Source organism: Phaethon lepturus, unplaced genomic scaffold (genome assembly GCF_000687285.1).
Source record: "Phaethon lepturus isolate BGI_N335 unplaced genomic scaffold, ASM68728v1 scaffold14545, whole genome shotgun sequence".
Classification (NCBI taxonomy): domain Eukaryota; kingdom Metazoa; phylum Chordata; class Aves; order Phaethontiformes; family Phaethontidae; genus Phaethon; species Phaethon lepturus.
Genome location: NW_010538477.1, coordinates 1 through 21706, shown reverse-complemented (window position 1 = coordinate 21706; position 21706 = coordinate 1). Strand labels below are relative to the sequence as shown.

Sequence of the window (21706 nt, the reverse complement as noted above, 5' to 3'; positions counted from 1 at the left end):
GAATGTCAAGAATTTGAAGTTTAATTTAGATAAATTTCTACACATTTGGATGCTTTTCCACACCTCCTTTTCCTAGCAAAGGACTTCTCACACGAACAGGGTCTGACAAGGTTTTTGCTTTGCTTCCAAACAGATTAGAAAAAGAACAAAGATTTTCCTTGTAATTCCGGCTCAGGGTAGGAACCATAGGAAAACGGCTAGCTAAACACAACATCAGGTGATGCCTGTGACTCCGAACAAGCTCAAGATTGGCTCAGGCATCCACCTATACACAATTACCCTTAAGGATGAAGTTTCACCCAGCTTTGTACATTATATGGCTGCAATCCTGAAACGACTTTAGCACAAGCACACAGTTCGCCGTATGCATAAGGCTTTGTAGGCAGTTCACATTGTGCATTGAACTCTGTGCGTGTAGACTCCACCGCATGCACACAAGGTATCAGGGAAAAACTGGAATCTGCCTGATAGAACTGGTTACAAGAATGAGTAGGGCCACAGCTTGCTTTTCCTCTGTGGTATTCCTATTTTATGTTAACACAGGATTGTTTGATTTACATAGAACACTACTATCCCAAAATCCTGTGGACCTGTACTCAATAACACATCATCTTTAAATAATTTTCTTTCTTCAGTGCTGCCAACTGTCTTTATTTTCTTGTGAGCTCTGTGACACTTGATATCTTTCTTAAGCCTGAGTTCCTTGAATCAAATGACCACACATACATCTCAGTTTTCATTTTAAAACCATTTTTGTGGGAAGATAAAATGTAATCTTAACACACCCAAAAGACATAGACACTTGAAAGGAGAAAAAAAAAAGGATTTCTTTAAAAGCCTGTCCTTCTTTTCAGAGCCGTGCTTACAGTTTTCTTCAATCCTGCCTCATCCCTTTCAAAGACTGCCTAAAAAGAGATCTAGTGCAAAATACGTTAGAAGTGTTAAGGAATAAATCATGTATTCTTCAAGTACATATGAATCTCAGTTTTTAAACAAATACAATAAATCACAAGATTTGTAATGAAAGAGACATTATCAGACTAACAGAGAACACACAGACTGTATTTCCAACTGCCCTTTTACCTGCCCTCAAAACCACAAGGGGCAGGTCTGACTACATACATGCTGATGGCTCTTTTACACGGTTTAGGTCAAGGATGTAAGTAGGGCAAAATACGCTCATAAATATTGTAAATGTATTTGAAAAGGGAAGAGGAATCCTTTAAAAACTTGGTCCTAGTTAATCTCTCAATGGCTTTGGTGCAAATCCATAAACCTGGATTTTTGACTTACTGGGAGATGTATGTATTTCACCTCTCACTGAATCTATCAGAAGTTGTGCTGAAAGACCTTAGAGTCAGGTGGAAAACCCCAATCCTGCAAATACTTCCTTAATTTCAACCCTGTGCAGTGACATACATGCACTGGAGTTACTGAATAAGCTCAAACATGGACAGGACAGTGATGCCTGTGACATGGGTCAAGGTACCATACCACCTTCCTTTAATCCCAGAGACGGGAGAAGCCTCACCTCACTGAAAAGGTGAGTAAATAAGCACGTAACACCTAAGCACCCTAGGATGAAAATAAACCCTCATGTAAAACAGCAATGGTAACAAAGAAGATTTTGTAAAAGACTGAGCCCTTTTCACAAGTCATAAAAAGGAATCATTAAACAAGCAAAAAATTTCTATTTATTTTATTAAATTAATAAAATCTTTCATGTACTCATGTTTCATCTGAAATAAAAGATGGCAAAATCCATTTTCAGGGATGGCACTACAGGTCACGCATGTCACCTGTAAAGCTAATCCCACTACAATGACCCCCTGCTGTCCTCACTTGCAGCTCCACTGTGGCTGTTGGCCACGCAGCACTGATTTCCGCAGGGAAAGGCCGTGCCATTTCCTCGGAGCACTTAGAAGCCAAGAAGAAAGCCTCGCTGTGAGGTATCATAAACAAACTCTTGTGACATGCCTTTATGATGCTGCCCCAGGGAATACATTAAAAACACACAGCAGACAAGCTCAGAATTGCTGGAACAGCTTGAGATAACCCTTGCCCCTGACAGTGCGAGTGCTCTTGCAGCTAACCACCATGGTCTCCCCATTCCTGCACTGCTCTGCATCTCTGCAGATCTGTGCTGACAGCCTCAAGGCCAGAAAAGGGGATCACCACCACAGAAAAACTGCATTTCCCCTTCCAAGCACAACTCGACGCAGTACATGCCACCCGGCAAGCAAGAGGAGGGCTCAACAGTAGATGTACAAAATTACTTCAATACAACTGCATGCAGGAACCTTCTGTACTCTGCGGCCAGTTCCTGCAGCAGTAAAAATAGCTGGAAAGCGGAAGACCCTAACAGAGCAGTAAATGTCATCACAGAGGTTTCTACAGGAGCTTCCCTGCTCTGTGCGAAGAAGATATGGACAGTGTCTTTGCCTTGGGGATTTAGATGGTGTCTGGTACCAGAACGCACTGCAGCACACAACCCAGTAAGTCAGTGAAACTGCTTTTCTTTCCTGTGCTTTCTCAAGCAAGCCAATTTAAATGAACCCGTAGTGCCTCAGCATTCAGCTGCTAAAGCTGAATCAATTGCTAAAGCTTGAGGAACATAAATTTGCTTAGAAGAAAAGAGCAGCCCATTACCCACAGAACCACAGCCATGCTAGTGACTTGTGTTCAGAGCTTCGATAGGAAAAAGGAGATGACATAAGAAACGCAAGTTCCTCACTTTTCAGGTCCTATCATGGCATGTAAAAGAGTAGCATGAGACTATGTACAGATCTCAACCTTTGAAAAGGCAGCATTTTAGGTTTTGTCTGCTTTTACTAGCACGAGTTCAGTGGCACGGCTGCTGGCTGCGTAGAGAATCCTAGCAGAGGCAGGCTCCTGACACACAGGTCAAAGGCTGCCCTGCCTTGGCTTTTTGGATGGGATGACAAAACATCACTTCAAACAACGGTGGGCACTGGCTGTTACCAGTCTTCCAGCTTTGCTGCTTTGGCTGGAGCAGAGCCGCAGCCAGCTGCAGCGGGAAATCCCTTCAGAGTGACTCCTGCGCTGCTGTCTCTGCTGGGCAGAGGGGAACAGGCCGTTTGGAAACCTTTCCGCAGGCAGCCTTCCTATCAGCAGCTGAAACAGCCAGGGGTACATTCTGGAGACCACCCACAGAAACCTGCTACCTGGGTTTTGGAGAAGCCCAAAGCCTCCCTTCCCAGCCGCCGGAGGCCGATGGTCCCGGACGGCTGCGGCCAGCATTCCAGCATCCCGTCCCTCTCCTGCCAGGCTCCCTGACTCACTCTCGTGTTGCCTTCCTCAAGGGCTAATTTTCCAACAAATTGAGACTACCACCATATTCCTCTAATACAAAATGAAGAAATGAATTAAAATGCCAGTCTCTCAGAGATCAGAAAATCTCATCACTGGGCACAGAACAACAGAGTGATGAGGGTGAGAAAGCTCGTAAAATACTGGTATGGAAAAATGTTTTCAGGATACTACTATCTTCATTGTCAAAAAAATTGCATGAATGTATTGAGAGATGTAAATCTTCCCCCACAATGACAGGATAACAGCGCTCCCGTGCATAAAACCAATTCAATTTCATTTTACAATATTGGAAGTCTAAAAAACAGTATAAATCATGAAAAGTAGAGATTTTTCCTCACTTCCTCCACATTTCAGGGTAGTATAAAATTCAAGGAAGTTTGTTTACACATCTCTAAATTCTTAACAGTTAACTGAATATAATGAAATTAATTAAATGAATGAAAAAATGAGTATCAGACTAGGTATTTATGCAGTCAGAAGAAATGGCAACCCAGAGCAGGGATGAACATTTAGGAAGAGGTCACACTGCCTATGAATACATGAAATTACCAAGGAGCTATATATATTGCATCTCCATTTGGAGCTAATGCAGTCTCCTGGAAAAGGGTCAAATGAAGCCTATGCCTTCCAAATGGGAATTTCACCAAAATCAGTTGAGTTCCACTGGCTTGTATCAAGGCTCAGTTTAGCTGAGTAACTCCAGCACTAGAGGTGAGCCACATTAATATCATACACTGTAAAAATCTTACTCAAAATCTTGCAACAAGCAACATTATTTTATATTAAACTGGATTCCAAGATATTGACATAAATAGTGATTCCAAGATGCTGACATAAATTGCAGTCTGTTTGAGACTCTTTTGCCTAGAAAAGATTGAAAGTAAATGCTGGAAAATCCCCAAAACTATACAGGGGCAATTCTGCACTCACCTGTTGAAGTAACAAGTAACCACTGCCCCAGCAATCGTCATTTGCTGACAGGCAAGAATGAATTCACTAGTCCAGATAAGGCCAACGAAATGATACCATGCCATGTAGGAAATTCCAGACAGAGCTCTGTATTCTACCTGTCCTCCTGAAGTAGTCTGTGCAGTACCTGGAGTTGGGATTACACCACTATATTATTATAACATACCAGAAAAGGGGAAAAAAAAAGTACATATAAGTGTTTCTGAACCCTTTTTCTTAACTTTTCTTCAATAAAATTATAAAAAAAAATAATTCAGGTGCTATTTAATTCTACCCATTCTAACAAAGTCAAAGAGCCAAAATTTTGTAATTCAAATAGAATTTTGAAAAATAAAATCTTAAACAAAAGCTTGGGTTTAAATTGGGATTGAGATACAGCTTCCAATAAAGTCAAGAGGACAGCTACAAATTAGTAAAGATTTCTGAGAAAACATTACTCAAGATTTGAGTAATCAAACGCTTCAGAAGTAAGTGAAATCTTAATTTTCTTCATTCAAATTTGAAATAAATTACTGGTCAGTTATGAAATGCTTTAGATTTTTTTCATAAGAAGCAAAGAGAAAGACTGCAGAAAAATATTATGGATGCATAACACACCATTGCAACAAAACAAAATTATTTTTTTAATTACTACTACTAATTAGAACCATGCCAAATAGTCTTCTGTTCTCTATACTTCGCAATCTTTGTGCAAAATACAGGCCCATAAAGGCAGCCTGTCCAAAAAAAAAAAAAAAAAAAAAAAGCAGACATCTGTATGGTAGTATATGCTCCAATGTTACTACTGTATTCAGGAACATTGACAATTTCACTTATTCACGCTAAAAAAATGTCCTCTACTTCTGTTAATAACAAAGCATTTATTCAATATTCAATAGATGGCTTTTCACAAAAGGTGAGGGTAACCCAGATAACTTAGCAATCAGACATTTCTCTACGCAATTCTATTTATGCCACTTGACTCTCAAGTCTAGTCAGGGGATAATAGCATCAGGACATTTGCTCCTAGTGAAAGGTCTTTAGGTCCATAACCTGCTATTTTTTTTAGTTCACCAAAGCTTGAGTCTATTAACCTGAAAGATATACATGTTGACAGAATAAAACAAGCTCTGAAGGTCAGCAGTTTCTTATTCTAACTCCATGAAAGGAATAACGAAGTGAGACATAAAATTGTCTATTACTGCTAGAACAGCATTATAACTTAAGCTTTTATACTTCATGTTCTCCCACAACACAGCACATCACTTTCAAGTTCAAAACTACCACAGATAGAAAGCTATCTATGAAATGGTTCGCTTATTTCTGTCCCATTTTATTATAGCCACAGAGTTCATACTTAAGAATAGCTAAAAGTAGAAACAATAAAGATTTGCTTTTAGCCGTACTGGCAGGTTTAGACAAACTTCATAAGTCTTCAGTATGGAGGTCTATTTGTCTGTAAATTATGATAAATATTCATCTACCCCATAGCAGCACTGGAAAATTGAAGTGCTTTCAAAGGATCAAAAAACACTACATAGGTGCATAATTATTATATGGTTAGCTTAAAATGTATCTGCATAAAATAAACTGAATTATTTTACTCCTATAACATTAGCACTACAAGAAACTCATCCGCTCTTAGACGCTTAGAGAAGAGCTATTTGCTATTCAAGGACAAGAAGAAAAGAGTAAGTCTATGAATAGATTTATAGCATACAAACAAAGCATTCTTCCCAGAGCTGAGTCAATCTTATTCTCAGCACTCTTGTAATCAAGACTTGCATCCATCAACACAGTACAGCTGGCCTCAAGGAGGAGTTTGTAGGTACTGTATCACACTCGTTCTTCAGGGCAGCCTTTGCTGAAGTGCAAACATAGACATATGTTCTAGCTACTCTACTTCCTGAAATTTTAGCTAAACAGGCAAGCTCTTTGCAGTGCTGTACAGCTGGTCATTCACGGAAATATTGTTGCTTCTGTCATATTAAAATGTATTTTAAGCTTGTAAAATGCAAGATATTTGATGGTGTGAAAAAGCTACTACTCATATCTCAGATATCTTCTCCCCTGGTTTTAAGTTTGGACACAAAAGTTGTTTGTTTGGCATTTTTTTAATGGGAATTTTTTGATCACTTTGCCGCCTAGGTATGGTACACTGTTTCTGTAACTTCACAGAAATCTGTTTACCAATGTAAACATCTGTGTCTGACTGATTCCCTCTCTTTTGGGCCTATCATGCATGCATAATCTTGTCAACAGAATTACATGCAATGATATTGCTCACATCAGTCTTAGTAGCTTTAAAGCTATCCTAGATACCCTGTTGAGAAAAGGATATGCCATTTTCCTCATCACTCCACTGTGATCTATCTGTTCGCAAGCTAAACTTTCTCAACAAAGTCTTGAAATATGGTCTAATTTGTCAACAGAATATTTTTCTCCAGCTACATAATCGCAAACCTTTCTGGTGTACTGTATACTCTCAGTGATAACATGAAGAAGTCAGTAAAGAACTGAAGTCCCTACAGCTGAATCACCAAATCTGAAAACCTCTGATCAGTACAAATGTTGATGTGCTGCAAGTACTTCAAAGAAGTGTTAACAATGCAAACAGGCACAAGTGTTTGTAGCAGAATTCAGAAGGGTTTCTCCCTCTGGCTCTGCAGCTCAGCGCTGTGCCATTATGTCAGTCAGCACAGCAAGGCAATGGTACAAAAGTCAGGGTGCGCATGCAGTACCATCAGCTACATTTTTGTACTTTCACACTTATGTCAAATGTTCTTACTCAGCAACGGCTGCTGCAAGGTTTTGCTAATGCCTGGAGCAGCAGGCTGCTGTAAGGAACAAAAATTCCTGGGACGTCTAGTTCAACAATTTCCTTATCAGAAACAAAGAAAGAATCCACAGATCAGAAAATCCTGAGAGCCTGTTTATCAGTTCCTGTTAACATGAAAATATGATGTGCACTTCCCACTGCGAAGTGAGGAAAGATTCTGGAATCATACACTGAATCTTCACGCTTCCTGCAACAGAATTTATAGTGTTATTTTATTTAGCTTTTTTCCACGTAGTGGTATTTACAGCTAAGCTAGCTGACTGGAATTGGAATGTCAAGGACCCTGCAGGAAATATATTTTTATTGCTGGTTTTGCTACTGCACAGCTTTATGTGGCAGTTTTATTGCTCACTTGCCTGTAGGATGCCCCTTCCTTACACAAAAATCTCACACCGCCTTCTCATCCTACATTACAGTATTCATGCCGTGTGGACTTCACAGCTCCTGCATGCTGGAAAGCTGAAAGACATGCTTTGCTGTGCCACATGGCCACTTCAATTCTGCAGTGAAATGCCGCACAAATTAGCAAACAATAAGACTCAACAACCCTAAGACATACCAGCTTTTCCAAAGCACAGCTGAATTCCATTCCTAGCCAGCTAAAGGTTCTAACTAGTGCCACTGTTTGTGCTGTCTCAAGTCTCGTGGAGTCTGGCATTTCTCCTAGTTTTCTAGGTCTGGAATTCACTCAGTCTCTGCTGCTCTTACAGATTCTGAATTACCAAGGTACTTAAGCAGGTGCCTACCTTAAAATACATAAGTAGTCCCACTGATTTTAATAGGATTACCCATGTGTTTCAAGTTAGTCATGTGCACAAGTACCTTTCCAAGGGCCGGCTATAGTTTTCTATAGCTCCCAAGAAGTTAGTCTTTTCTCAGAGTAACACTAACTTTTGGAGGGAATGTAAATAAGGTGTCTGTGTGGTCACCTAATGATCAGGTGCACCACAGCTGAAGCAAGGATCAAGTGCTCCAGAGCTGTAAGATGCAGAAATGCTATAAATGTTACATAACTAGTGAAGATTCGAGGAAAATGTTAAGAACAGGTGCAGCACAGCAGCAAGCCAATTTCACTTGCCCATTTCTCTATATTAGATAAAAGATTAGTATCTTTGTAAGCATTTCATTTTCTCAGCTTTCTTGGTATGTTTGCATTTAAAATGTAGTCTGCTTAGCCCCAGAAAATACATTTGTGAGAATAAAGAGTCAAAGTGTCAAAAACATGAAAGCCACCATCTGTATTTTACAAACTGAAACCTGGACAACTATTTGTCAACAGAGAAAACAAATTGCTCAGAGAGAGCTTATCTTGGGAGATCTTCAGAGAAGTACTCTCAGCTCTTGCAAAAAGTCCCCAAAACTCAAAAAGCAGAAGAAATGTCTTCTATTTACAGGGCGATTGTAGAAAACTAGTAGAAAATACAAAGTTGTTCTGCCAATGCATTATTAACCATACAGTACTATATTTATTTATTTTTACAGAATGCATAAGTACTTGTCATCCTACAACAGCAAAACAACCCCCAAGGAGCTACCTTACTGTGAGCTGCTTTAACAGGCAGCATTTCAGAGGACTCATATACCAGTTGAAAATTTGAAATACAATCTAAAGGAATATTCTCAGTACCAAATCTAGTCTACTGTTCATTTGTCCAAGTTTTGAACTGCAAAACAAATCTGAGATAGAGTATGGGACTGGAAATCCAAACAACTATCATACTTCTTGCTGACACCAACCTCTTGTGTCACCTCGACAAATCTCCTCAACCTGAGAGCTGGATAAAACAACCCTTCACTACCTCCCCAGATCATTAAAAGGCTAAAATTGCTTTTGTTGCCTTCGAACTCTTCTCAGGAGAAATTACTGTGTAATCAGAGCAGCTGTAAACAACTGTGAAGAAGAAACTTTCTCACACAACTTTATCAGCACCTAGCGGGCACTGACACTGCTGCAGGTCATTTCCATGTTATTAGATAAACACCTCAGCCCCTGGACTTTGCTAGGAACTCCGTCTACACCTGTGGGGTAACAACAGCCACCATTTCACATAGACATCTTAATAAAAAGAATAATTACAAATACAAATGATAAAATTAATAGAATCGAGATTTAAACAGAAAAATAATTGAATATGTAAAGTGGCATTCTTCTAGCTGCATTTATGCATAGGCTGTAACTTACGATTGGTTTGGATTACTTATCAAATGCACATTCTCTTCTAAATATTAACATGCTAACTGTTAACAGAAAAATCTTACATCTACACTAAAATACATCTACACTAAAAATATCCTGGCAGAAGACCTCAGTCAAAACATATGTTTTACTAGATTACTCATATGAGCAATATATTGACAGTTAAGTGCCTAGAAATGACCTTCCCTTCTTATGCTAAAACTGCAAAAAGTCAATTCTTTCAACACTGAGAGCATCCTAGAAACTTTAACACTGCTCTACTGTGCAGCAAGATTATGCTGCCTTCTGTCCTGTACTGTTTGTATCACTCACTGGAAACATCAGCATTACTATTAAAGCTAGGGAGAAGACAAAAAATAAAATACCTTGGAGCCAGGAGATGTGTGCTGCACTATGAATGTAACAGCAGGCATTAAAAAAAACTGAATGGAAATGTCTAGCAGGAAACAGAGAATATAACTGATGAAGGAAAGTGGCACAACATGGAAAAAGCATAAAAAAACCTCTCAAAGGCAGTTGTCATTGGGTTTTATTTCCCTGTGAATACGTGTGGAATCTGCTTTTGTGCAAGTCACTACTTTCCTGCAAGGTCTGTAAAAGCATCCAGGAAATACCTGACTAGTTCCCCATCCTGCACTTATCATCAAGCTGTTCCTGTCATATGAGCGAAAATATTCCTACTCTTCTAATGATTGCTGCATTTCCAAAAGATTTTGAATACAACAGACTCAGCTGGCATTTTCTAAATTTAGATTTACCAAGGGCAAGCTTCACATCCTTATGTGTGCGTATTAAGAGTACCAGTGAATTTTCCTGTGGGTAATGGGCCAGCTCAGCTCAACACCAAGGATGTAATATTTCCTCTAATAGTTACTGTGTGTTATCATTCATTTTATTTACCTGCTACTACATTACTATAGTTAATGTTTATCTCGAATTGCACCTGATCCAAGCAGGTGCATCAAATGAATGGTTGGTTGGTAGCTCAGGAGATGCTCCTTGCTATAAAGGACCAGCAATAAGGTACCCGACAAGACCAGTTTGAAAATTATACTGCCTGGCTGATATGTGCTTAAATGGGATGAAGATTTTGCAGAAAAACTAACAGGTACACTGTCGTGTGGTTCAACTCTTCAATGAAAGGTGGAGGGAAACAGATCCTAGCCTAGCCTAAGCAATGGGTGAGCGACTTGCAATGCCAGCATGGACTCAGACAGATGGACTCTCACGTTACAAGTGAAGTGGGTCTTGTACAGAGCCAGAATTAACAGGGTGAGACCGAGATGGAAGCAGTTGTGGTGGAAAAGGAGTGTGGTACTTAACCCAGGGAGGTGAGGGAGTACTGCCAGTTTTGCCAGATGGGCTCAGCTACAGAAAGGTTGGAGGTTCTTCTAGCCTAGCAGGGATCTGTAAGCCTGTATGGAGGAGTTACTGCAGCCACTGTCTCAAGGGGTTGTGGAAACACAAGATAAAATGGTAACACATAAGCATTTGAAGAGCTAGGCTATGTTTGGTTTTCTACACAGAAACCACCGCCAAAATTCAGAAAATAGAAAAACCATGAATAAATTTGGGAATGACAAATAATTGTCTCTATCCACATCAATTCTGCATCCCCTCCAACCCAAAGGATGACAACTGACTCTTAGCAGTGGCCCTAGAAAATTAAAATGGAAAAAAAAAGCTTCCCTTCTTTGGGTGATGTTGCATGGAAGAACAATCTCCCTCTCCCTTGGATGGCATGACGCTGGGCCAAAGTTCAGCATCCAAATTGCCCTGGTTCAACCAGTGACAGATCTCATAGTGATATGTCCCTCAGTAATACCACTTCCATACTCAAAACCTGTTCTGGCAAATCTTTTGTAGTGATTGACTATTTCTACAGAGCACCTTCCCTACAACTGCAAGAACCTCTGGATTAATCCAAATACTGTTGTACCAGTCTAAATAATGATAGCAGTTGTCACTGAACTACTGCTCAGAAACAACATTCTGCCTCCATGACAACTGGACATTGTTTATAGTCAGAGGAGATTAACACTCTCATTTCATAACAACTGCACTAAAAGCTGTCTCCTCTCTCCTGTTACTTCCTTCATTTAAATACATCAAACATATACAGTATCTACCACAGTCTAACCATAAATTAAATAATTGAGAAAGAACAAAACTGAAGTCCACATACAGAAACAAAAATCTCACTTCTGCAGCGCTATGACTTAAAGAACTATGGCAATATTGAAGACTCCAAGTGGGGAAAATTAAACAAAAAAAGGAAAGAGTTACACAGCCATTTAACAATGCTAGCCCACATTTTGTACACTACCACCAGGAGATCCCATATTTAAGAACTGAACTTAGGAAAGAGATAACATTCATCCAAAAACATGGAAAGCATATACTTACCTGCAGTTCCTAAGCTAAGTAGTACAGCAACCCAAAATACCCAGAACACAATGAGAATTAGAAAGGTCCAGAGTGGTTGGAACAGGAGAAAAGGAATTCTGCCAATAATTTTACCAACAATTCGAAAGAGCTGTACAGTGAACTGAAGCCTCTTTCTTAGTACAAGTATAAGGGAAAGCAGAACAACCTGTTGTAGGAAATAAAAAGACAAATTGTTGGATTTTTTTCCCTTAAAAATTGTAGCAGAGTTGTCAAATGTGGCATCAGATTTCACAAAGACATGACGGCATGGCATTTTACACAAACTTACTGCGTACTGGGAAAGTTTTCTGAGACACTGCCCATATTCTCAACGAGTCTGTGGATTAAAATCTGATTTTCTGAAGTCATTACTACTGTTTCTTTAAAACAAAATAGGATTCATAAAACTGTTAATTCACCCAGTGGAAACAGTCTGTTTTGCTTTAGAGCAAACACAAATGTATGTTACATGCTACACATTCCTTGCACATATCCTGTATGTCATGAACACTTCTTCCTATTCAGGTCAGCTTGCCACTGCTCACAACGGTAGGAGGACCAGTCTTTTTCTGCATAAAGGACAGTAGCACAAGCAAACTAATTGGAGAGCTGTGTATGCATGGAAGCAAAGCAGACATAAAATGAAACCTCATTTAAGTAAATTATTTTTTTCCCAAAGTAAAAAAAAACCCAAACACAACAACAACAACAAAACCCCAAGTCAAAAACCCCACAACCCCCAGTTCTTTGTATATGACAAGGAACTAGGAACAGCAATTAACAGAGAGATTGAAAGCTATGAAAAAATAAATGCAACCAGTGGCAGTTGCTTCACTAGTTTTTTTGCCTGCTCTAGAAAGAAGCCACCAGCTCTGAAGAGAAGTGTAACCTGCAGCAGTGGATGTTCCCACAGTTCTGCAAACAACAGTCAGTTGTACTGGAACGCACATGCATACAAAGGAACCTTTTCGTACCCCTTTAGTATCAACAGAAGTAAAAAGGTTGTAACTTACAGAGGGTATGAAAAAAATCTGATCTGTGACACATTTGTATTTGTCACTATAAAGTGTCAGACTGTTCGTATCTAGTGAATTCCAGTTGATGGATCCTACTCTGCTTTAAGAAAACAGAAGAACAATCATTTTGACAAGTGTCTCAAAGTACACGTTGTCTGTACACTCAATAGAGCAATGACTCCTTTAACATTGCAACATCAGAGTGAAAAAGTCACTTTAATAGTTGCAAGCCACACTCAGATTTTCTCTTGGAAAACGAGGTCAATGAGAGAAAAGAGAGTTTGACCCCATAACTTGAGGCCTAGACACTGCTGCCTATGCTTCACTACCCCTTTCATTGTCTAAAAGAGCTGCCACCCCTTTCTCCTACTGACAGGGTAGGATGAATCCACAGATCTCATGTTCCCATTGAGCCAGTGCCCCTCTGCTCACTCAGCATGATTCTCCAGTTAGCTGATGCGGAGAAGAATGGGGATGGAACACAATTACTGCATTTCTACATCACCAGTGCTAACGCTGTTTGTACAGGGTTGAAGAGTGGCAGAGCCTTGTGCTGACAAACAGATTTCACAATGACGATATAAAACTATTTAAAGGAGCATAAGCAAATCTTAGAAACGATTCTCATTTTCAAATCTGAAAGGAACGAGGAATTATTTTTACTGTTGCAGAACTACTGTAACCCAAATTTACAAGTTACAGTCTCTGCCACTGCTTAGGGTAAAATGCTACTTACAGTAACTATTGTTGAGAAGATAGCATATCCAAGCAGAAATTTTACATTTTCCTTTTCTGTTTCCAATTCAGTGCTGGGATCGCTCCTGTAGTCATAATAGAGCCACCAGAGAACACCTGAGACAACTGAGCAAACAAGAGCAGCATGAAGGTGGGCAGCACTCCCCAGGCTGCAGCACACTGCTGTTGGCAGGCTGACGTCTGCCTGGCCTCCCTCCTGAGTCTCTCGCCCTCCCGCCTAACCCAAGCTCAGCTCAGGAATACTGAGCATAGCAGGGAGGCACAGTATCAGTGATCACAGAGAAAATTCACGTAATAATCTATTAGTCTGAGGCAAAATCACAGCGAACGTTTGGTTTTCTTGCAGTTATTCTAGAGCTCAGGCATGTAATTTCATTGACGAGATACAAAGCTAACTTTCATGGAATGACAAGCTTCAGCTAGACACATTCCTACAGTTATCACTTTCTAAAGCAGGCAATGTAAAACTTCGCTAAACTTTCTTTGAAACAGTAGCATTTTCATAACTGCCTTCATTTGCTAAAACAAATGTTGTTTGCAGGCACCTATGAAAAAAAAAAAAATCATCATCCCAACACTCAGCAGCTGAAGCAGCACAGCCAGACCTTGGCACTCAAAGGCAAGCAGGGCTTAGCTTGGAAATGGCTGCAGTAAGCTTAAGGTTACTGAGGATGGCCCTGGAGAAAAAGGAAGGCTGTTTGCTCAGCTGCCTCTCCTTCAGTTCAGCGAGATGATCCATTTAACTAAGCATATGCTAAAAGGTAAATATACTTACATAACAACCCGAATACAACCAGTGCAATCAAAGTATGGACCAGTAGTGTCCGAATGAATCTGAAGGCTAGAACCAGTACAAAAGAGAAGGCTGAAAAATATAAGAAGTAAGTTTATTATGAGTGTTACAACCCATTTAACTTAACTCTTATTTACTTTAAAGATCAACTGCAGAATTTGGGCTTTTATTTTTAGACAGTGGTCTCAAAAGCAACAGCATTTAGTAAAGCTGGCAACCGTTTTAACAGTTAAAACACACAGTTACCTGTAACTCACTAATAATGAGCTTATAGCTGAAATATTTCACCTTGGGAGCTATTAGCTTTCCAACAATGTTTTGTATAAGATTTAAGTTAAAATGTTAATGCTGATGCCATTTTTTTCATCAAGAATTTCTTACAGTCCCCTGAAATGAGGTATATGATCATATCAAGGAACACAGAATCTGATAATTCATAGAGCTGTATTCCGTCAGTCTAGTAAATGCTTCCTGATAAAACACAATCACTCCTTCTTAAAAACAACTCTGCCCAGAAAATATGAAAAAGATCACTTTTAAATTAAAAATATAAAGTTAATAGAAACATTTGAAACCTCACATTTTAATTGAATATTATTATTAACTTTTTATTTATAACCTTACCTAGTGCAAGGACACTCAGTCCTATCACAGTATCTCTTCCTGCCAATATTCCACTCAGAATTCGGTGAAAAACATCCATTTCATTAACCATACTTATTAAGACAGGCGCATATTTGGAATAGCATTCAGGATTTTGTGGAACACATCGATTAAATAACGTAAAAGTTTTACTGGAAGGTTAAAAACAAAGATGGTGAAAAATATTAATTACTGGACAAACAGTTGCAAATCCAGAGAGATCCATTCCACCACTCTCTTTCAAGCCCTCTGCAGTACCCTGCCAGCATCCTCAACAGAGCTGGCCAGTCTGATCCATAACCTGGCAGGCATCCTCCCTGCCCAGGGACCTTGCACATGGAGTCTGACACAACAGGGCACTGGGCATGGGAGAGGTCTGTTACAAACGGTAGTTTTATGTTTCATCTGCAAATTCAACTCCTAGCAGCATCACGCCTGTACCACTGTACCAGCACATCCATTCAGGATCAACCTGCGGGAAAAAACGAACCACTACCTTGGTCGCCATCAGCACGTAGCTCCTATTCCCGTTCTAGTCTGGCTTCACCTGCTTTGCTCCCATGTGTTTATGTAAAACCTAAACTCATGCTAACATAGCTGTAAGCTACATTGTAGATAATTCTAGACAGTGAACACTTTCCACTGTTTTTATGATATTTAAGCATTCAAAAGCCACATCAAATACCAAATATCTATATATGAAATTATTTGGCACTCCCAGCTAAGCTGCTTGAATATATTTATTGTCCCACTTTGGCAATGCTGCACTACAACAGTCAGAGACATATTCATACCTAAAAAGGAGAGTTTTGTTCATCAACTGTTAAAAACTTCTCTGACTACCTTTTCTTCTACTATGAAGTATTATTGTCTAAGATTAGTAACTTTGCTGAGTTCCCTGCCAAACAGAAAAAAGTCTAAAAAGTCAAAATAAGTAAAAAATGCCATATTTTTTCATCAATTTACATGTTCTCCTTCGATCCACTGTATGTACTATTTTTATGTGTCTCCTGCTCTCTTCTGTTTGCTTTTTTCCTCTGTTTTCTCTTGTTCAGAGCAGATGACTTAGCTCTGCAAACAAACAGTTCTTTGCTGTATTTTCATGACACAGTGGAATTCAAAATCATGGGCTTAAGGATTTTGACTCAAAATGCCCAATGTTAAAGACAGCGCCATCCACAGACCTATGCTTCGAGGCTTTGAAACAATTCTGATGGAAATTTCTGGGTTTAAGACAGTAAGCAAGGCCCAAGACCACAGCTCCTCTTCCTTGGCATTGAGGGAGAGAGCAAGAGTTTGCGCAGGAGATAAGTCACTCCTCATATGGAGTGCATTTCTCCTGATCTGGAGAGGAAAAATCTCTATAGAGTAGAGGAATTGAGGGAATGCAGTCCTTGTTCAATTTGTGAGACAGGACACTGGCATGGTCACAGGCACACATGAGAACGCATAAGGATACATGTACAAAAATAAACAGAGCAAAACCATTCTGACTGTAAAGCATCAAGTCAAATACAAAACATGAGAAAGTAACAACCCTTAAGAAGCTGTTTGGACTCAAGGGCGTTCAAAAGTACCCAGTAATTCTTACCTTGGTGGAACCGGCAGTGTGGGACACAGCTCAGCTGCCTTTGGATTTTGTGTGTAACTGGAAACGTTCAGATTGTAAATGCAAAGACAAGAACCTAAGGGGGGGGGAAAGTAACTTTAATACTAAGTTTTAGAGAAAAACACATTATCAATTAAGTTTTGCTTACACTTCTGCTTTGATCCCGTAGCAGGCCATACTCATCCCTGGTATTCCAGTGGGAATGTAAATAGCAAATTAGTTATTTGTGCAAATCTAAAGCAATCTCTGTGGAATCTTTTGCCTTCCAGACTTAACTATAATTACTGTTTACTGATCTTCCTGGAGGGCAGGCACACCTGCCATTGTTCCACAGTGCGATACTGCAGCTCTAAACTTTTACTCATTAGGATAACGGAAAAACTTAAAATGACAGAAGCTACAATAGAACTAGGCCCCTCACGTTTTAGAAGAGAATATGTATCTATCCAGAAGCTTAACATTTTCTGGGCTGTAGGTTAAATATTACCAGGTACTCTGCTAATAATACTCTGCTACATTATATAATGCTTCTGGGAAAGAAAGGCTGGATACATTTAAGCTATTCAAAATCCAATACTGCCCTCTCCCTTGAGATAAACATGCAAGCAGTTTTAGCACGTAGACGGAATTTCATGCAATTATATTCAGTTACACTGAAAATACTTATATAATACCACAGGCGTTTACAGCTTTCTGTACATACCAAATGATGGCAAACTACCCCAAAATAAAATTAAAACGAATGTTGTCAGTGTAAGTAGCAATCCTTGCCAAACAAAACAACAAACCAAGAAAGAATGGAGTTCTGACCCCTGGTAAAAATAGCCACTAATATTCATATATGGTTTGCAGTTTATGCATACCCTATGGAATAAGGGTTAGGCCACAGGTTATTTTATTTGCATGTTGGACATGAATGAACTGGAGCTGCCTCTTTTGCACAATAGCTACTTCTGACATCATATCCATCTTGAACAGCAGAATAAAATTAAAGAATTTCTAGGTGCAATAGCAAACTTTGGGATCTGATGTCTAAAGGGATAAAAACACTTGTGTATCTCTGGAATTAATAATTCCACCATAGTTCTAATTAAATTTAAAAGAACCAGTTGGACAAGTTTCTCAAATAGCATATGAGCTCTCTTCATTTACTGGCACCCCCACTGAACTACACTAGCTCATTCTTAGCAGCCAGTTTTCTGCTGCATAATCTCAGCATTGTGCAGGAATTAATCAACAACTTTTGAATTTGCATAAGAGAGCTGTAACATTTCTAGAAACTATGGCTTTGAAATAAAGCAGAAACAAGACATTTTCTATTCTGTTGCCATGGACTGCTCAGGAAATTAATGGTAAGAAATGACTCCCTAGCGTACCACACATAAGAACAACACAGTCAAAGCTGCTCAGCTGTTCTACAGATACACTAAAATACTCATATTCCCTGTTGCACACCGTTATTCCTTGCAAAACTCTGGAGGTCTTCCAAAGAGTTGAGTTGCTCTTGTGGACAACTAGACACGCACAAGGAAAGTGAACTGATTTTGAGGCTTTGCATTTCCAGGCTGCATGAATTCAGAAAGAACACATACCTAGAAAGAAAAAAAGATCCTCTTTTCAAAAAACAAGCTTTGTGAGTTTTATAGGTTTAAATTCTGAGCCTTCTTTCCATTTTTTTAGATCGCTACAAAGAAAATGAAATTCTTCCACATATAATGGAAAAAAATGGAGCTTGAAGTCAGAAGTTAAGAAGCAATTTGAGAATATGCTACATTTTTACACTTCATTTCATGTTCTTAAATGTGATCAGAAGCTGCCATGGTGGGTGCAATTCTGCAAGGACTAGTTCATGGGAGTCGACAGAATGACTGGGAACTTCAGCATGCAACTTCTGTAAGTATAAAGATTTGCCATATAGAAGGACTGCTGGTTTGGCCGAAGTCCTATTTAAGATCTTATTTAAGAAGAAGCCGGCATAAAGCATAACAATATAGCACATTTTCAAATTCTGTCTGAACTTTTTAGTTTCACTCACCCTTTCATACCATTCTCACACTTTTTTTTGCCTTTCAATATAAGCATGTATATATACATATATGCATATGATTGACAACTAGAAGATGTATATCTTATTAAATTCTCAAACATTTGATTTATTTAGACATCATTTGATGGACTTACTTTTTATTAGTCATGTCCTGTCCAGAAAGGGGTGCCCCTTTTACAGGAGTGTTCTTCCTACCACATATGTTCCCAAAGCTGTCATATCCAAGCACAAGTCTTTCTGCGGCACCAGCCATCACAGCATAGCCAGTTATAAACATCTGTTAAAATATTTTTTAATGTGAAATCGTGCTATGATAGCTTTTCCTTCCCATGCAATAAATTTTCCTTTTAACCCATGCATTTTTGTCTTCTGGCTTCAAATAGGTAAATCTCAAATTCACCCCTCTGCACATGGCCAGAGCAAGACATATGGACAAGTTTAGCCCTATTTAGCCCCCTTAGAGCTTTCCTTTGTCTATTGTTGAAAGTATATAAAGTATATAAATTAAGCAGAGTATCACAGGAGAAGAAATACAGGAGTCTGATTAAAATAATAGGAAGACAGTAGCAAGTTGCTAAACATTGCCTTTACTGAAGCTTGTATGAGTCACTAGGCAAGGTCATTCACATGGTAATTTTTCACATCTGCTCACTGTTGCTCGTTTTTCAGGGTGCCCTTCAAGACACACCTGGGCAATACAGCTGATGAAATGTTGAACCTTTGCAGCTGCTGGTAAATTTAATCAGAGGTATATTTTAAACACATAAAGTATACTTAAAATGCAGGTTACCTGACATTTCAGGAAGATGCATTCTTTTAACGCATCTGAAAAACCTGGAGAGAGACACACTGTGGACTTAGGTGACACTGTATTGCTCTGCTGTCTGATCAGCTCTCTGTAAACCCCAGGGACAGCTAAGCACCTCCATTGGCCAAGTAGCAGCAACCCTTAGCCAATATAAGACATTTTGCCTAGGAATGGAGTTTAAACCCTGCTCATATACCCCATGAGGGCCAAAACGCCCGTTGAAAAGAACCCTTCCAAGTACCAAGAAGCAGTAATTCTTACGGGAAGCTGGTGAAGTCCTGAGCACTACTTTACCCAAAAGCTTATTTACAGCACTCCAGCTACTGAAGAACTCGGTGATTCAGTCATCTCCCCTGTCCCATGGGGTGTAAACCACATTTCACACGCACCAAGGACAATACACTAAGCTCTATGGCTACCTGCCAACTGCTGGCAGCAGCAAGTCTTCTCAGTCCCACATTAACCAGTAGTGCTTTGCACGGAGTTGCTGAATGTCAGCTGTGCTGGAGACAGACTGCACGTATCAGATCCAGCACAACTGCTTTCTCACTTAAGGTTTAAAGCTTTTCTTTGTTATTCTACTTTTAACACTTGTGACTAAAGATGGGATCTGGGCAAACGCTGAGTCTCGTACACAAACATGAAAGTAACATGCTTCCTTAGTCCCCAGTGCAGTCTCATATTCACTTACACGTTTGCAGTCCAACTAGTTAAATAATATTCTTTTTAAAATTATGACTGCATGTTAATGCCATCTCAATATGGAGATCTTTGTAGAGACTCCACAATTAAAGCTGACATACTACTTGTGGATGTGGTATTTGTTACAATAACAAAGTATTTTCAGATCCAGTTTATTTACATACCAAGTATATGTTAATAATTCAGTTGTTCTCAGAAGAAAAAGGAGACATGAGCTGGCACTATAACTCAACCTGAAATATGCTTCCAGGAAAATTATGGCATTCCTTTTAAAGATGGATGTTACAGGTCCATTGCCATCAGTATGGCAAATACTGTGTACATGTGATTTTTTTTTTTAAGTGCAGAATGCTGGATACAAGTCATAAATATTGTTAAGTAATAGATGGCTGTTTGACTGCTGGAGGGGTGTGTCTATACATGCCACTGATATGTATTTCCACAGAGTTATTAATATGGTTTCCATTTTTTTCCACTATGTGAACAAACCAGTGTCATGTAAAATTTTTTTAATCTTTTAAACACAAGGTCAAACAAATGAAAACAAATATATATATGCAAGAAGCTATTTCACAGAAACTGAGCAATAAAAACAGCAAGAGAAAACAAACAAAAATCCTAATCACCATTTGATAGGTTTAACTTTTGGCATTCCCTCCACTGATCAAAGCATTAAGCATAAAACAGGATGGAAAAAAACCTATCGTGTTCAGAAAGTTCAGCTTCAGCAGTATTCAAAATGTGTATGTATTCTTCTGCATTACCTTCCATTAAAAGAGTTATTAGGAATTGAATTGAAAACTGATTAATAGTGTATTCACAAGAATCCTCTGTAGCCTCAGACACATAATGAAAAAAACATTCACACTTAAGAAAGGCAAAGTCTGTTCCCAAAAGTTTGCGTGCTCTTCTTTGCGTGCACAGGACAGAGAGTGACTTGATATAACAACAGATGGACATGTTCCAAGGTAACAAGACTACAATGAATGAGACAAGTAGAAATAAAAGCCCAGTCAGAGCCTGGACTAATTTACAAAAAAGCAAATTCTAAACAACCCAGCCCTGTGTATACATAGTATCTAAAGCATATGGGCAGAACTTAAAAGTCTGTGTAACAGACAGTGCAATAAAGCATTGCACCACCACAAAGGTCAGTTCTGTCCCAGTGCAATCCTGGGATCCTAACGCCTGGTCCCATGATAATTTCAGTTTAGACTTTGTATACCACTGTGCAGAATCCCATTAACTTTACCTGTTATCTGATTTTTCTTTCAGAAAAAAGCATGCTTACCAAACCAGCCCAGAAAATTAAGAAGAGGAGCAACCAGAGAGTGTCTGTGCACTTTCTGTAAATGACCGGTCTCCATTCCCTTAGTTCAGAAACACTATCTCCGGAATCCTAAAATGAAACAAGGAAAGAAAAGAAAAAAAACCCCATACTTCCTGTGAAATTAGAATCAAGTTTCAAGCGTCCGAGATTTCTGAAAGAGCATAACCTTGCACTTAAAATGGCAAACGCCTATTAGCTCTCTGCCCGCAACAGCTGCGCAGCTGCCACCCCACCGCGCTCCACTCCGCACCCGCCGCCC

General features: G+C 39.3%; 1 protein-coding gene across 1 annotated transcript in view; it reads right to left on the bottom strand.

Moving 5' to 3' along the window:
* Positions 1-21510, bottom strand: part of SLC44A3 (solute carrier family 44, member 3) — a 39555-nt gene extending 18045 nt beyond the window's left edge. Inside the window, exons 1-9 of the mRNA XM_010286829.1 lie at positions 21409-21510; positions 18742-18884; positions 18016-18152; positions 16543-16636; positions 14934-15103; positions 14292-14381; positions 13497-13621; positions 11724-11910; positions 4264-4429 (exon numbers count right to left, since the gene is read on the bottom strand). Of these exons, the coding sequence (XP_010285131.1) occupies positions 4264-4429; positions 11724-11910; positions 13497-13621; positions 14292-14381; positions 14934-15103; positions 16543-16636; positions 18016-18152; positions 18742-18884 (1112 nt within the window). The 5' untranslated portion in view covers positions 21409-21510. The remainder of the gene's footprint in view (positions 1-4263; positions 4430-11723; positions 11911-13496; positions 13622-14291; positions 14382-14933; positions 15104-16542; positions 16637-18015; positions 18153-18741; positions 18885-21408) is intronic.
* Positions 21511-21706: the final 196 nt, after the last annotated feature.